The following is a 17,480-nucleotide window of genomic DNA, read 5'->3' on the forward strand; positions in this document are numbered from 1 at the left end:
CCTGAATTACCTTTCTAAGAAATAGAAAGAGACTCCTCATTAAGGGTCTGGTGGGGAAGAATCTACCACCAGCTGCAGAAGCAGAAAATGCCAGATACTTATAGTTCCATGGAAAGCAGCAGTCCATCAGAGACTCAAGCCATTAGACTGGCTCTCAAATATGGCTATACCTAGTTTTATGCAACATTTATCTCACTCAATCTTTCTGGCTATACATCCACCTCCACACATTCAGTGAGTCATATCTTAAAATATAGCAAGTTGGTTCCCATTACGTGTTATTAGATGCTTTGACTGGTAAAGAACAGATACATGTATTGGTATTAATTTATAACAGAAAAGGGTTAGAATAACTTCTATGCCTCATACTAGGTAATGGGTTGGTAAGTTATGCTATGTTCTATATTCATGCAGGCTGTGTAGCAACCTGCAGATAGAAGATTCTGTGAAGTGGCATTATGAAAACACAAAGTAGCATGCACAACTGCATAAATGAAAAAAAAAAAAAAGACCAAATAGAATTTATTCATCCACTCTTCTCTTCTCTTCGGAGATGCTGAACAGACGTGATGTAGACCCCAATGGGGTAAGAGGACCAGACCTTTTCTCCAGTAAGATAAGGCCACAAGGAAATACATGGATTATTAGAAAATGGGTGAATAATTAAGACTTAGCTAGTAAATAAGAAACTTTAGCCAATGGCCAACCACTTAAAAAAAAAGAATTTATTCATCCAATAAGCAAATTCTATTTTACTTTTTTGAGACAGGTCTCACTACACAGTCCTGGCTAGCCTGGAACTATGTAGATCAAGCTGGCCTCAAACTTACAAAGCTGCACCTGCCTTCCAAGTGCTGGAAGTACACTACTATGCCTCGCCCAACAAGCAAAATTTAAGTGCTCACTATACTCCAAGCAAACATATAGGGCCCAGGGAACACAACAGCAAATATAACAAATGTCTTGGTCTTTCTGAAGCTTACCTTTTATGTGGTAAAGGGCTAGGCCTATAGATAATAAACTCAGAGAGGAAAACAGCAAGGACAGTTAGGGTGGAGTAAATGAGTGAGGGAATCCAGGCCGTGGCCATCTTATTTCTAGTGTCCTTATTGTTTGGCTGGAACCTCCATCTCACTCCTGCTAGATCTGGAAATTCCTATCTCTCTCTCTCCCCAAACCCCAACCTCTCAGAGAATCTCCAACAAAGGAAAGGCACCAAAAAGCCCAGTTCCGTGTTCTTGGCAGTTGCAGCAGGTAGCTCCTCCCCTGAAGTTGCCAGTAGCACAAGACCCCACCTAAAGCAGTTAGCTTTTGACCATACTTGGGCACAAACCTAGCTTGTAGTGGGCATGTCATCACCACCCCCTTGCATATAGGGTATATTATGCTCCCTGCTTTATTTAGTTCAGCTGCATGACTTCTCCAGTCCCCAATCTGTGGGGCTGGAGGGCTTACCAGGGAGTTCTTTTGCTCAAATAAACCTGTTCTTTTGCTTTTTCAATTCACCTTATGACTTACTGCATTGTCAGTGGAGAAATCCATTATCGAGTTACAGAAAACCTACTACTTATAATTAAAGAACTTCCAATGAAAGCCACCCTCCAAAACCACAGATTTGTTTGGTACTAAAGTTTGGTACTGTGAATGATCTTATTTTTAACAAATCTAAAATACGCATTCTTCATATTTTCCTTATTTTTAAAAAGAGAAGCCCATCTAGGGAACAAGAAAACTTTTTATTATCATTAAGGTAAAGGTATAGAAGTATTCTGTCATTTTTATTATTAAAGAGTAGCAATCAAGGATTTTTAAAAACTAGGCTTTTTTTTTTCACCTACAAAACTATACTGAACCATCCTGGTAAGCAGCTTAGTTTATCGAAACCATCCAAACTAAGTATCATGGCTCCTATGTAGGTAGCTCTGGGCCATTCTTTGATTATTCTAAGACCCTGATTACTTATAAAACTGAGCCTAATGTCTCCTTGCTTCATTGAGAATCAAGTAGCTAAGTACAAAGTGTGTATTTTAAAATGTACAGCATTTTCTTGAAGGAAAGTGCAGCACTAATCTAGGAAGATGTCCTTATCCAGCAGCAGCAGATGCTCCATTTCTGATATTTCTGCCAACAAAATGGTTTCCTTTTCTAATTCACTATTTCCTGTGACAAGTAAAAGGGTACAGTTTCCCAAATCTTGTTAAAGGATTGTACACTAAACACAGACCTCAAATGCAGTGAAAACTCAAGACAGCCAGTACTCTCTATGAAAGAGCAGCATTTCTTTGTGCCACAGGCATTATTTTGGCATACCTCTAAATAAGCTATAACTCTTGTGCAAGGACACTACACTTCCTCATTTTCTTACTTCTGGAAACAACTCCTCTAATCAACTCATTTTTCTAACATCAGTTTTATCCACAGTATGCATTTCATTTTCTTACTGCCCTTAATTCACAGCTTCTTTAAGGATATACAACCAGTTGACCTCTCTTATCCTGTCAGTTATGGTAATTAGGCCTGAGCACCAGCATGAAACACACATTAAAAATAGATCATTTTCCTTTTATTTCTCCTGAATATAATTACAATATCATTTGCACACAAATGGCTATATTTATATTAATATTTTTAGACTGTAAAAAATGCCAATATATAAAGAGGCCACTGGATTTGAGGGAAATGAATCACAATTCATACTCAATGAATTATATATATTAAATCTGAGGTAACTTCTGGTCTATATACTTCTTAAATGTAAAGCTATATAATTATTAAAAAAACAAAAACAAAAACTATTAGCCAGGCGTTGGTTTAATCCCAACACTTGGGAGGCAGAAGCAGGTGGATCTCTGTGAGTTCGAGACCAGCCTGGTCTACAGAGTTGAGCTCCAGGACAGGCTCCAAAGTTACAGAGAAACCTTGTCTCAAAAAACAAAAAAAGAATAAAAGTTTGGAAGACCCAATTTGACTTAGCTCTTGATTTAGTAATTTTATTTTTATTGCATAGAAATACTCCCACATGTGAGCCAAATGAAGTATACAAAGACATTCTTTACAGTACCAGTTACATCTGAAAAAAAAAAAATCAAAAACAACTTAAATACATATCACAATAGAGCAGGCAAATACAGATCCAACCCATGCAACATTACAGCCTGGCAAGAAGAACCAGTGTGTCTGTATCTGAGGCCACTAAAACCAACACCAAGTTAACTGACTGATCCTAATGATCAGTGGAGCAAATGTATATGTTAAACTTAAAAACTTTGTTTCTGGGGCTTGAGTTGTAATTTAGTAGTAGAACATCTATCTGGTATACACGTAAGATCCTGGGTTCCATCCCTATGACCACTAAAACAAAGCAATATCCCAACAAGGAAATCTGGAGGCTTCTGGATTATAAATGCATTCATGTGTACAGGGAAGGCTAGAAGTCTCCATAGTTTTGAAGCTCAAACACACTAAGCTGATCTCTGTAATGCTTACCACATCAGACTGTCAAGACTAGGTAAAGTGTTTATATTAGGCCTGGAATTCTCAATATGTTGCAGCTACTATTTGTTGAAGGTGCTACTTCCCTCCCCTCTCTAAATAAATAAATAAATAAATAAATAAATAAATAAATAAATAAATAAAATCTGAAGGTAGAAAATAAAGCTGTGAAACATTCCTCTAGATCTACCTGAGATTGAATTATATGTACATTATACAAACACCAAGAGGCAACTGTAATCCACACTGTTAAACTGCAAGCTGAGCAAAATTAAAGGGCTGAATTAAGGTATAACTCCCCAGACTAAAATGTCCAATGCATCAGATGCTGATTGTATTGGAACTAAGGTTAAAATGTAAAGACCACTAATATACACTCTAGAACTGTAAAACTTGCAAGGAGAGAAGATCCTATGGCCTTGTGTTAGGTAAAAATTTTAGACATAAATCAAAAGTGCAATTCATAAAAATAAATCAATAAATTAAATGTAATCAAATTAAAACCTTCTGCTCTTTAAGAAATATGTCAAGAAAATTAAAAGATAAGACAATTCCCACTCCACATAAAAAGTGCTGTAGACATGTGTCTGCCTATCATCTACAGATGAGGAGGTAGAGACAAGAAGATCCCTAGCCAATCAGTGACTTCAGGCTCTGTGACCAGGGACCTTTTCTTAAAGCCAGATCCCAGAGCTTAGGAGGCAGAGGCAGGAAGATCTCTATGAGTTGGAGGCCAACCTGGTCTACAAAGTGAATTTCAGGCCAAACAAAAGTTGCCACAGTGAGACCCTGTCTCAAAAGATAAATAATTTATCTGGGCATGGTGGCACTTGGGGCAGCAGAGGCAGGCAAATCTCTAAGTTCAAGACCAACCTGATCTTGAGTTCCAAGACAACCAGGGCTACACAGAGAAACCCTGTCTCAAACAAAACAACAATAAATAAACAAACAAATAAATAAATAAATGAGTAGGAGGGCTGGAGAGCTGGCTCAGTGGTCAAGAGCACTGGTTGCTCTTCCAGAGGACCCGTTTTCAATTCCCAACACCCACATGGCAGCTCACAATTGTCTGTAACTCCAAGATTTAACACCCTCCCACAGTCTTATATGTAGGCAAAACGCCAATGCACATAAAATAAAAAGAAATAAATTTAAAAAAAAAGAATTAGTAAGAATGTTCAATTTTTAAAAAGCCAGGAGAACAGGGGCACTAGTACATACCTTTAATACTAGCACTTGAGGCAGAGGCTGGCAGATCTCTGTGAGTCTGAAGTCATCCTGGTCTAATCAGTGAATTCCAGGGTTGCCAGGACTAACAAATGTGTCCCTGTCTCAAAAAATCAACCAGCCAGGAACAGCAAAATTATCAGTATATAAAGTGCTTGCTGTGTAAACCTAATTCTCTGAACCTATATGATGGAAAGACAGAATGGACTCAAAATAAGTTGTCCTCTGACTGCCACGTGAGTGTTGTGGCACAAGCATGCCTTCTCCACTCCAATAAATAAAGGTTAAAAGAAAAACTATGAGGAAAATTACTAGAAGAAAAGATACAAGCTGACATGCAGCAGTATGTTCTATGAACCATGTGCTGCTATGTATGTTGAAAGAACTTGAAATGCAAAACTAAAAGACTTTGCCATCTAAACCCTAGGCTGAACGAAGTCTGATGAGGTTTTCCAACAACTCAGTCAGCATGCAACTGGCACTTTGGTCTGGAAAGCCTTATGGCTCATTTTGAAGTACTGTAAATTCTTTACTAACTTCTCTGTGATTCAGGGTCTAAGAGTTCAGTTTCAGCTTCCTAACCATAATGACAGAATAGAATCCCAACCACCCAGAAGAGAACATGGTGGCATCTTGAGCATTTTGGATGCCAGGAACAGAACAACAGTGCTTACTTAACAAGACTCAGGTCAGAGATTGGAGCAAAGCCTCCCCTTATGGATGATCGATCTTTAAGATGCCCTAGCAATCAGATTTCTTCACCAAAGTTGTCTAAAGGGGGCTCTCTGTTGAAAACTGCAATAGTGACAAACAAGGAAGCCATGAAGAAAATCTGTGCACTGAAAATATTTAGCCTTGAGCTCAGAGTGCCACCTTTGCATACATGCAGAAGCAACAAACCTCTCAGTGCAGGTGACTTAGATTCTAACATATCTGTTGCTGCAGTGTCACCTTTGAAGGGCTCTAGCTGACCCAAGCATGGCAAACATGGAACCCAGAGGTTTTGCTCTTCACCCTCCCACGGTTGCTAAAAACCCATTAGTTTACATTCCTAAAGATAGCCACCAAGATTTATTCCACTTGTGGCCACTTCCTCTTCCCGAGGCTGACTATCAAGGTCCAGCTATGAAAGTATAGAAGTCCAGCAATCAAAAGCCTCTTTTGGCTACCCTAATTAACATGCCTAATCAAAATTAACTCACTCATCCTAATGGGTTTCCCCTTTTCCCTTTATAAACTGTCATTTGCCTATGTGACACATCTGTCTCCTCTCTACACAGAGGCAGTCCTTTGTCCCTCCAGGGCAAATATCCCTTTCCCCCCTCTTCCTTGTTTCTTTTCTCTTCTCTCTTGTCCTCTATCTTCTGTATTTGTCTCTTATTCTCTGTCCTCCCTTTGTTCCTCTGGAACAAATAAATCTCCTTTGTGCTGAGAACTTGGTCTTGAGGTGTCTTGTGCCAACACTGGTCGTTTCAGTGGTTCTGTAACTCCGGTCAGTCTACAGGACACCCCCCCCCCCCCGAGCGCCCCACCGCAACCCAGTTCCTGAACTTTTTGAACAGCCAATGCACCCAACAGTGGCTAATGAGTTTTCCCTTACTACCCATCCTAAACATTCCCCAAGACATCAGGAGATGACTGTTCAATGTCCTGCATCCATGCTAGCAGCCAATAATTAGGAGTTCTTTAGAAACTAGAGCAACACTGAAGGAAGAAATAACCAGAAAACTAATAAAAAAACAACCTCCTAGAGCATTAGTTACCAATCTCAAAGGACCCTCTGAGTGCCCAGTATTGTGTATGAAAACTAAACAACAAAAGGTCACTACAATGAATCTCAGAACAAATGGATATAAAGAAAAGACTTTTTTTTTTTTTTTTAATTTTTTCAAGACAGGATTTCTCTATGTAGCTTTGTAGACCGGGCTGGCCTCGAACTCACAGAAATCTGCCTGTCTCTGCCTCCCGAGCACTGGGAATAAAGGTGTGTGCTACCACTGCCCAGCTAAAGGAAAGATTGTAAGACCTTGTGGGAGAGGGAAAGGAAGAGGTAACCTATGAAGAGGGAGAATACAAATGCTATAAAACCAAGTGTGGAGGCAGGAGCCTATAAATCCCAGGAAGGAGCCGGAGTCAAAGTCAGAGTAGGAGTCAGAGTCAGGGGCAGAGGAGGCAGAGGCAGAGGCAGAGGCAGAGGAAGCAGAGGCAGAGGAAGCAGAGGCAGAGGAAGCAGAGGCAGAGGAAGCAGAGGCAGGAGAATCATGAGTTCTAGGCCAGCTTGAACTATATATTGGGACCTTGACTCAAAATTATGAAGGGAAAAAGGAAAGAGATAAAATTTCAGTGGTGAATTGCTTGCCAAACATGTACAATGACTTCAGTTCCTTCCTGAGACCACAATGTGTGTCAAAGAGTGTGAAGCAGAGAGGAAGACAAGAGTAGAATATAAGAAGGGATTGGGAGGGGGAGCATGAGCAAGAGTGCTTGCTGGCCAGCTACTGTTCCTATACTCCACTGGGTATAGATACTGGTCCTGGGAGGCTAAGAGGATCCCTTGTGTCCAAGACTCGTCTGGGGCAACACAGCAAGAACCTGTCTGGAGGGAGGGAGAGAGGGAGGAAGGGAGGAAGGGAAGAACGAACTAAAAGAGAATAAAGCTGGGTGGTTGTGGTGCATACTTTTAATCCCATCATTCAGGAAGCAGAGGCAGGCAGATCTCTGAGTTCAAGGTCAGCCTGTCTACAAAGTGAGTTCCAGGACAGCCAGGTCTACATAGAAAAACCCTGTATCAAAAAGCCAAAAAGCCAAAAAGTCAAAAAAAAAAAAAAAAAAAAAAGTGGGGGGAGGAGGAGGGGAGAGGAGGAGGAGGACGAGGAGGATGGAGGATGCCCCTCTTCAGTGACATTTTCAAAAGCAAAATTCAAAGCAGGAAGACATTAAAATGATGCTTTGAAATTTTTAAGTAAAACTATTTAACATAGATTTCCCCCTCAACTATCACTAAATATGGGAACATGAAAACATGTTTACATGTATAAGAACAACAAAAAAAGGGCTATTATACATCCTTTTTTTTTACATGAAGGCAAAAAAAAAAAAAAAAAAACAAAACCAATGGGATTTCAGGGAGCAAAGAATCCAAAACAAGAAGGAAGAGATCTAGTCAAAACAATCCTGAAAAAGAGAAAGTTGGATGTTTCACACTTTATCAAAAGGCTTCTGTAATCAAAACAATGTAGTAGTGTCATAATGACAAACCAAACAAAACATAAGCCTTAAGGAAATTAAGCTAAGCTAGTCACAAAGGGACAGGCTCCATCAAGTTCACATTAAGTGGATGATAGGTTGTCCGCCAGGGCTGAGAACTGGTTATTACAGTTTAATGAATTAACATTTGTAAGATTTATCATGAAATTTACATTGCAAATATACTTAACACTATACTATATATTGAAAAGTTGTTAAATTTCACACCATGTGGGCTTTACCAATATAGGTAATGGAGTAGGGGAAGCACAGAATAAATTTCTGGAGAAATATCAACTGTTTCTTGACAAGGATGCCAAGCCATTCAATGGGAGAAGGACCTTTTTTTTTTTTCTCACAAAATTGTGTTAAGAATACACACAAAGATACACAAAGAATACACACAATGTTGCCAGGTCCATGCCTTGTAGACAAATTATAAAATCATAGGAAAGCCTCATAACATTGGACTTTACAATAAATCCTTGGATATGATACCAAAATCAAGGAACCAAATGAAAAAAAAAATAGAATTCATCAACTTTTGGTGAAGGTAGATAAAAAAAGAAGGAAGAATGGAAAGGGTTGGTTGATGGGCATGAAATTAATGAACAAAGCATGGTGCAAAGCTTAACAGAGCATTATTCAGGTGGCCCACAATCAGTTGTAGCTCCAGCTCCAAAGCCTCTGGGCACATACACTCACACAGATACACAGCCATATACAAAAATAAATACATTTTTAAAGAACACTACTGAGAGAATGAAAAGGAAAGCCATAGAAAAGAAGCCATATTTGTAGGCAAATATATGGTAAGTTTAATAATCAAAAAATTTAATGCTCGCCGGGCGTTGGTGGAGCATGACTTTAATCCCAGCATTCAGGAAGCAGAGGCAGGTGGATCGCTGTGAGTTCGAGGCCAACCTGGTCTCCAGGGTGAGTGCCAGGATAGGCTCCAAAGCTACACAGATAAACCCTGTCTCAAAAAACCAAAAAAGAAAAAAAAATTATTGAGCAAAGAGATTGAATATTTATTTGTCCAAAGACTCTGTGTGTGTGTGTGTGTGTGTGTGTCTGTGTGTGTGTCTGTGTGTCTGTGTGAGTGAGTGAGTGAGTGAGTGAGTGAGTGAGTGAGTGAGTGAAGTACTGCTGGTTGTCACTAATTATTAGGGAAGTGCAACCACAGCGAGACACCACAACATTATTTATTGGAATGGCATTGATCAAAACACAAGACAAAACAGAAAACAAGTGCCACTGAGGACATGAAGGTAACACTTGTGTGCTCCTGGTGGACACAAAAAAGGTGTGGTCACCATGGAAAACAGTAACGGTAATCTAAAAATCTGAAGCACAAAATCATCATATGGTAAAAATCTGAAGCACAAAATCATCATATGGTCCAGTAATTTCATTCCTAAGTATCTATCCAACAGAACTGGAAGCAAGGGCTTAGATATTTCATAGCAGCATTCCAGTAGTGAAGAGGTAAAAGAAAGTAACCCAAAGTCTATCAATGAATGAACAAACAAAACATGGTATATAGCTGCAACTGAACATTATTCATCCTTAAAAAATAAAGAAATTGTGACATGTACAACAACATAGAGCAATATTATGGACATTATGCTCACTCAAGTAACCAGACACAAAATGGTAAAGCCATGATTCTGTTAATATGAGATACCTAGAGCAATCAAATTCACAGAAACAGACCAGTGGCTACGAGGAACATAAACAGGGTGGGGTATCAGAATTTAACAGGACAGAGTTTCTGTCTAGGATAATGACAAAGTTCTGGAAATGAGTAGTGTACACTAAGTGGACATACTTAATGTCACTGAGCTAGACTTCTGGTTCAGGTGGAACTTAGTATGTTTATTTCACAGTAATAAAAATGGTAAAATGAGAATCTTAAGATCTGCATATTTTATCTCAAAGAAAAAAGTTCTTAAAGAAAAAGATTTGTCTACACCTGATAAGTCAAGAAGAAGGCAAAGACATTTTTATAAGAAGGTAAATAAAGATAGCAAACTTCAGGGTAAGGATAGGGTGAAGTAAGCCTGGTTCAGGAGCCTACCGTTTGCTGCTTCAAGTCTATAGTAATGTTGGCCTAAATTCATGATATATATGTGCACTTCTTCAAAAAGAATCTGGGAACTTATGTGTCTAGTTCCTAAGAGGGCAGAGAAATCAAATTTATTCATAAAAGTTGGACAGTCCAAGACTCAGAAACCTCACATCAGAGGGATGACCGCTTTTTCCCTAGAAGGATGTGTCCTTGCCCGGTACTGTTTCAGAGCTGGGAGAGCTCCATTTTTAAACATTCCCTTACATGGAAACATTAAGTTTCTGCTGTTAAGATTTAGACTTTCTCCACAGATCAAAGAGTGACTATGAGGACAGGAGTGGTACCTAGTAGTGAATTTTAGTATTCCATGAATACATCCATGGAATAGATACTAATGCTAATTTCTTCCCCTAAAGAATTCATGATAGCCTTTTAAAGCAATGTACATACATATCAAATCAGCCTCAATAGGAAATTCTTATTAAATGTAAAATAATCCTGAATACTTGAAAAACCAATAATTACTATCAAAGTAATTATTCCTGTCACAAATTAAAACAACAAATACAAACATTTAAGCTGAAATATTTTGATAGTTCTAATATTTCTTTTAAAATATATTTCTACGGACTGGAGAAATGGCTCAGCTCTTAAGAGCACTGACTATACTTCCAGAGGACCTGGGTTCAATTTCCAGAACCCACATGGCAGCTCACAACTGTCTGTCATTCCTGTTCCAGGATATCTGACACCCTCACATAGACATACATGCAGGCAAAACACCAATGCACATAAAATACAAATAATCATTTAAATACATATATTTCTAGGGACTGGAGAAATGGCTCAGTGATTAAAAGCACTGGCTGCTCTTCCAGAGGACTGGAGTTCAATTCTTAGCACCCACATGGCAGCTCACAACCATCTTTACTCTAGTTCCATGTGATCCAATGCACTCTTCTGACCTCTGCAGGCTCTGTACACTCATGGTGCACAGACATAATTCAGGCAAAAAGCACATAGATTGATTCATACATGTCTTTTCTTTGAATGTACATTCTTCAGTAAATTTGTCTTTGCTTCAGAATGTAATTCAAAAATGAAAATCTTCATGTTTTCTAAGGGTCCATGGTTGTAAACTAAAACAGGGAGGTTTATAAAAAGTACAAAGACCTGGGTCAGAATCTCATTTCTGCTACAATAAGCTCTTGGCTAATAACATGTTTTTGAGGCTTGGTTTCTCATCTATAAAATGTAAACAGTAACAGTACCAACTTCAAAAGGTTATCATCAGAGTTAACCTTGCATAGGTTCTGGTTTACTGAATATTCAACTATGTTATAAGTGATGGTACAGCAACGGCACTTTTCAAGGTCTGGCCTTGATTACACTTCTACACCTCATGTTGCCTACAGATACCAAGCTGTTTCATGCCTCAATCCTTCTTTGTAAGTTTCTCCTCATGTTAACCTGCCTAGATTCTGCCACAAATCTCTCACTGTACTTACCTAGGTCTATTTGATAAATGTTTGTCAGTGAAGAGCCATCTATTGCACATAGTGTTATACTTACTGGTACTCCTTATCTGGGTCTGGTGAGCAACCTCGTATTTCAGTACTACAGACAGTAGCAAGTAGTTAAATAACCTAGTCTACCATTGCACAGTAACAGATATATAAAAAACTATAAGACACAGCCTTAGAGTTAAAATTAGAGCACAATAAGAATCAGAGTCTGTTGACTTGGGGCTGAGGTAAAATTTCAAGTCACCTTATTGTATACAGCCACCCTGCCCATGCAGAAAAATCTTATCAACATCTGCTCTTGTCATTTTTATTTTTATTTAGTGTCAGAATAATATGTATTATGTGCTGACTTCCTCGGGACTGTTTTGAAAACCACAGAGCACACTGATTTCTACCCTTTCAAAAGCAAGGGTGCCAGCTATTGTGCTAGCCCCTGTCACTCACCTCAGCCACCTGCTGGGTCCCCACTCTGTGCTGAACCAGCCCCTCCATATTTGTAGCCATGGTGAAGCAAGATCATTAGAGAACCTGTTTGGAAAGATGCAGCAACTTCTATCAGGTATGGAAAACCAGGCTACTTGAAAATTATTACTCATCAAAATTTATCTTTGATACTGTCTTACAAGGACTATGCCTTCTACAGGAGACAAAGCCAGCAGGGTAAGCATATCTGGATATGCCATAAAATCGGTGCACCAAAATTTGTAGAAACATTTCAATTAGGAAATTTCTCTTGGCAGATATAAATACAGAGGAATGAGGGACTTTAGCTATCAGATCTTCTTGGTTTTTGACTGCTGGGTTCACCTCTCAGAGATGTGGGAACTACACTTATCTTTTTGGGGAGCTCTTGGTCACAGCCCACTGAGTAAGTAAAAAGGTGGCTATCTGAGAAAAGTGTGAGGTCAACTTTAGTTAAGAGTACTAGCTTGCTAGATTGCTATCAACTAAACTTTTATTGCTAGTGACACTATGAGAAGCAAAACCATGCCCAGCTTACACAACTTACAGGCTGAAAGACAATGATCACCAACAAAGAGAGACAAAGTCTATGCTAATACAAAACAAAGTGCCCATCAATTTATTAATATATAGTTGAGACAGTTTCTCACTATGTAACTCTGGCTGGCCTGGAACTTGCTATATAGACCAGGCTAACCTCGAACTCAAAGAGATCCACACCTGCCTCTGCCTCCTGAGTGCTGAGATAATAAGGCGTACACCACCAAACCTGGATATATGTGTGTGTGTGTGTGTGTGTGTGTGTGTGTGTGTGTGTGTGTGTGTGTGTCCCTAATTTTCCACTAATAGAAAAATATATTTGATGCCATCGTTTACAAAACTTGAGGAAGAGCATCTAAAGATCAAAAATTCTACTAGCCTCCTAGATCAGAGTCACTTAACACAGTCACTGCTGATCAAAGGAAATCTTCACCTCTTTTGGTCACAAACAAGTCAGCTCCCTGAATATCCCCTAAACACTTTAGAAACTTTACTATAGAGAAGCCAGAGTTTATTTGGGACAATTCATTACCGTCTAGACTGAACAGAAAAACAAGCTCTAGCAGAATCATGTTCAAGATTTGCACATAAAAACAGTACAGTGTTACTGCACAATATATCTGTAATATACACAGATGCACACTGAGCATTTGCTTGCTTGGACTATTATACAATGAATACAGTTTCACAAAGCACCTTACTATAGAAGTCCTATCTATGAACCACAGAACTCCAAGCTTTTTCGCTGTGATCATTTTCTGCATTTTCCTACCCCTATTAGATAAACACTTCTATTGCTGTAATTCCCATTCAGATTGCCTTATTGCCTAAAGGATGAGGGGTGAACGAAATGTGAAACTGTGGCTAACAACATAAAAGGGCTGAGAACCTGCAAGCACAGGTACTGCAGCAGTAGGAACATGACACCAAGTCACAGATAGCTGTGGGGCAGTACTTTAGTCATTCTTCTTTTATTTATTTATTTATTTGTTTATTTATTTATTTATTTATTTATTAGTTCTAGTTAGGGAAAAAGCTTGTTTCACATGTAAGTCCCTTCTCCCTCTCCCTCCCCTTACCCCCATCCTTCCTCCCCCACCCCCAGCCTACTCCCCCACCCCATCCACCCACCACTCCCCAGGCAGGGTAGGGCCCTCAACGGGGGCTCTTCAAAGTCCACCAAATCTTCCTGTGCTGGTCCTGGGCCCTTTAGTCATTCTTCTTACTTACGGTATTTTCTTTCTTTCAGGGTATATGGGGCTGAGGACCAAATCTAGAGCCTATAATACATACTAAGCATATGTTCTATCAGTAAGCTACATTAACAGTCCCCCCCCCCTTTTTTTTGAGACAGGGTTTCTCTGTGTAGCCCTGGCTGTCCTGGAAATTGCTCTACAGACCAAGCTGGCCTCAAACTCAAAGAGATCTGCCTGCCTCTGTCACCCAAGTGCTAGGATTAAAGGTGTGCGCCTGTTTATTTTTTAATAAGGTAAAACGTTTGTTTCTAGGAGAAAAAAAACGAAGCAACAGGGAACACTTTGTTTTGTTTTGGGCCTTGTTATGATTTGGTTCCAACTTGGAGAAACAACTACATGTGTAAAGTCTGGACCTGCACTATTAGACAAAGAAGAGTAAATGATAGCCTGTAGATTAACATATAGCCACTTATTTTATAACTCTGAAACATTATCAGTGTTTCTGTTGCCAAATGTAGCTTGAGTAAAAAAATAAGTGGCTCTGAATACATAGAATATTGTTAGAGGTTTATTACTGAATACTATAGAAACATCAGACTACACTTTCAAAGGCCCATCTTTCCATGGGGCTTCCTATAGACAACTGTCTGAATTTCAAACTTAGTAACCCAGAAAACACTGTAATGGTCCACTTTATGGCTTCTTTTTGCTTTTGTTTAATATTGTTGAGGACCAAATTCACAGCCTTAAACATGCAATCAACAAACTGCACCCCTAGCCTGAATCACTTTAAGTCTGCAGGGTCAATCAACTTAAGATAGTTATGAGTGTCAAACTAATGCTAATAACCACTATCTATAAATGTTAAGTCAGAAAAGAGTATGCTTGTTAGGCTTTAAAAAGCTAAGCATAGCCAGGTGGTGGTGGCACACATCTTTAATCCCAGCACTTGGGAGGCAGAGGCAGGTGGATCTCTGAGTTTGAGGCAAACCTGGTCTACAGAGTGGTTCTAGGACAACCGCTACACAGGGAAACCATGCCTAGGGAAAACAAACAAACAAATGAAATAAAAAGCTAAGCACTCTGGATACTATTTGACTGCATATGTGTATACATTTGTAAATCTCTTCTGCCATTTTCTGTTTACTTCCTTTAACTTGTCTTATACTAATGATGAAAGGGTCAATATTTGAACAGTGTGTGATGTAGGATGTCCTTCTATACGCTATGAATACGTGTTGCTTTTATTGGTTGATGAATAAAACTGTTTTGACCTACAGCCAGGCAGAACATAGCTAGGCTGGAAGTCTAAACAGTTACGGAGAGAAAGAAGGCAGAGCCAGGGAGATGTCATGTAGCCACTAAGGAAACAAGACCTGAGGAAACAAGTCATGAGCCTTGTGGCAAAATATAGAATAATAGAAATGGGTTAATCTTTTTTTTTTTTTCAAGACAGGATTTCTCTGTAGCTTTGGAGCCTATCCTGGAACTGGCTCTGTAGCCCAGATTGGCCTTGAATTCACAGAGATCTACCTACCTTTGCCTCCCGAGTTCTGGGATTAAAGGTGTGCACCACCACTGCCCAGCTAGAAATGGGTTAATTTAATTGTGAGAGCTAGTCAGTAATATGCCTGAGCCATTGGTCAAACAACTGTAATTAATATTAAGCCTTAGAGTGGTTATTTGGGAACTGGCAGGCAGGACAAGAAACCTCCCACTACAAGTTTGTATTAATTTTTTCACTTGTTAGCATACGATAGGGGAGCATATTATGTGGTGGTACATACGTAGAGGTTAGAGAACAATGTGCAGTTGATTCTTTCTGCCTTTACAAGGGTTCTAAAGACTGAAATCAGATCACACCGAGCTTGCAAGCACCCACCCAACACTATCCTTCCAGCCATGGCAGCCTACATTTTTATGTTTTAAGGACATTCTACCCTACCCTAGGGTTATAAATACCATAGCATATAATTTTATTACAATGCTAAAGAGTGTTAACACTCACATTTTTAAGCTCTTGATCCATCTTCCTGTTGGCTTTTTTAATTTGATGAGTGGGGCACAAACATCAATTTGCCAGCACTATGCACTTAACCACATATTCTTTTCATCACTGACCTGTAATGTCAACTCTTCTGTAACTCAGGTTTCCTTCTGAGTGTGGATACAATGCCAGGTTCACTATTCCACTACTGGCTATCTTTCTGTTTGCTACCACCAGTATTTCACTGTCACACCTTTATAGGTCTTCCTGGACCATCTCTTGAATTCCTGTAATTCTTGATCTCAAAGTTGGTATTCTACCTCCCAAGCAGCTTCAGCCATCAACTGCTAAACAAAAATGAAAGAGGAGGAATGTATGCCTCCTGAAAAGACAAGCAGAGACAGTGAGAGTAAGAACAAGCAGAGAAAATGCAGACAACAGTGATTCCAACAGAAAGACTTACATCTAACTAGAGCTGATGGGGGGCGGGGTATTCAAAGTTGGTTCTGCATTTAACCATGTTAGAAAATATGCTGTCGACAGTGGAAACAGTATTTATACCTAGTGCACAAATGGTCTTTGAGAGCCCATTTCCCACGGAGGGCTACTCTCTCAGCCTAGATAAACAGAGGCCCTCCCCCAAATGACATGACTGACTTTGATGATTTCCCCCATAGAAGACCTCACCCTCTCTGGGGAGTGGAAGGGTGGTGGGATGGGGTGTGGTGGGGTGGGACCAGTGCAGGGCATGGGAGGATGGGAGGGAGAGGGAACTGGGATTGGTTTGTAAAATAAGATTGTTTTTAAATAAAAAAAACTTAAAAAAAGAAAATTTGCTGTCATAAGCCAAATTCTATAAAAGAAAAGGAAGCTTTTTGTAGGACATCACAATGCAAAGGGCAAGCAAAACAAAATCTCAAATGATATCAAGAAGCAGGGCGTTGGGCACCTTTAACTCAGTGTTCCTGAAATAAAGATAATGTGGACAAGATTCTCTCACCACTATACAACCACAGACACAGGACAACCCACAGACACAAGTCATATGGAGAGAGGGAGGTCAGCGCCCTTGGAACAAAGTATGGAGCATCAGTTTTCAACTAGAGGGCATCTCCCTTCCAAAAATGACAAGCTCCAAAGAACAGTGGTAGTTTGAAAACTTGTAGTCACTCGCTTCATAATTGAAATCTAGAAACAACAAAACACCAAACTAAAATTATTACTACAGAAACAGGCTTTTAGGACCTGGGAGAGCTGGAGGAGTGGCTCAGTGATAGACAGCCTGCTTAGTATGTGCAAGGCCCTGCCTGGGTTTGATCCCAATCACCAAAAAGAAAAACCGCTTTTAAGGAAAACCTTCTCAGCTTATGGAGGTAAGTTAGCAACACCAATAGTAATCAACAGCCATTGTTGTATTAATAAGCACTGTGGACAGAACACAGCTATCTCTGGCTATACAAACATAAAGATAACTCATTTAGCTAGCTAATCTTCAGATTGTACCCAGAGCTATGTTGATAGAAGAAAACTAATTAATTGCCAGAAGAACTTTAAAGACACAGTACAAAAAGTAAAATCTTGGTAAGTTCCAACTAGCCCTACCAACCCTTATTAAGTAACTGCTATAACCAGACAATGAGCTGAAGGACAATAAGGGAGTCCTTGTCCTTGATGAACCTAATATAATTTAAAGGCTATAGTGAGTGTACAAAGGAAGAAGTAACTCCCTCTGC

The 17,480-nt window shown here is 39.5% G+C and overlaps 1 protein-coding gene across 7 annotated transcripts in view; it reads right to left on the reverse strand.

The window, feature by feature from the left end:
* Window positions 1-17,480, reverse strand: part of Nr2c2 (nuclear receptor subfamily 2 group C member 2) — an 88,688-nt gene that overhangs the window by 61,358 nt on the left and 9,850 nt on the right. For 5 of the 7 annotated variants that reach the window (XR_004771128.1, XR_004771127.1, XM_027428891.2 and 2 more), the window contains exon 2: window positions 12,007-12,090. The exons of the other annotated variants lie outside the window; for them this stretch is intronic. Coding sequence is in view for 2 of the 5 variants with exons in the window: in XM_027428891.2 (XP_027284692.1) it covers window positions 12,007-12,066 (60 nt within the window). In the remaining 3 variants the exon portion in view is untranslated. The remainder of the gene's footprint in view (window positions 1-12,006; window positions 12,091-17,480) is intronic. 7 annotated transcript variants of the gene reach the window in all.

This window comes from Cricetulus griseus, chromosome 8 (assembly GCF_003668045.3).
Source record: "Cricetulus griseus strain 17A/GY chromosome 8, alternate assembly CriGri-PICRH-1.0, whole genome shotgun sequence".
In the NCBI taxonomy this organism is placed as follows: Eukaryota; Metazoa; Chordata; class Mammalia; order Rodentia; family Cricetidae; genus Cricetulus; species Cricetulus griseus.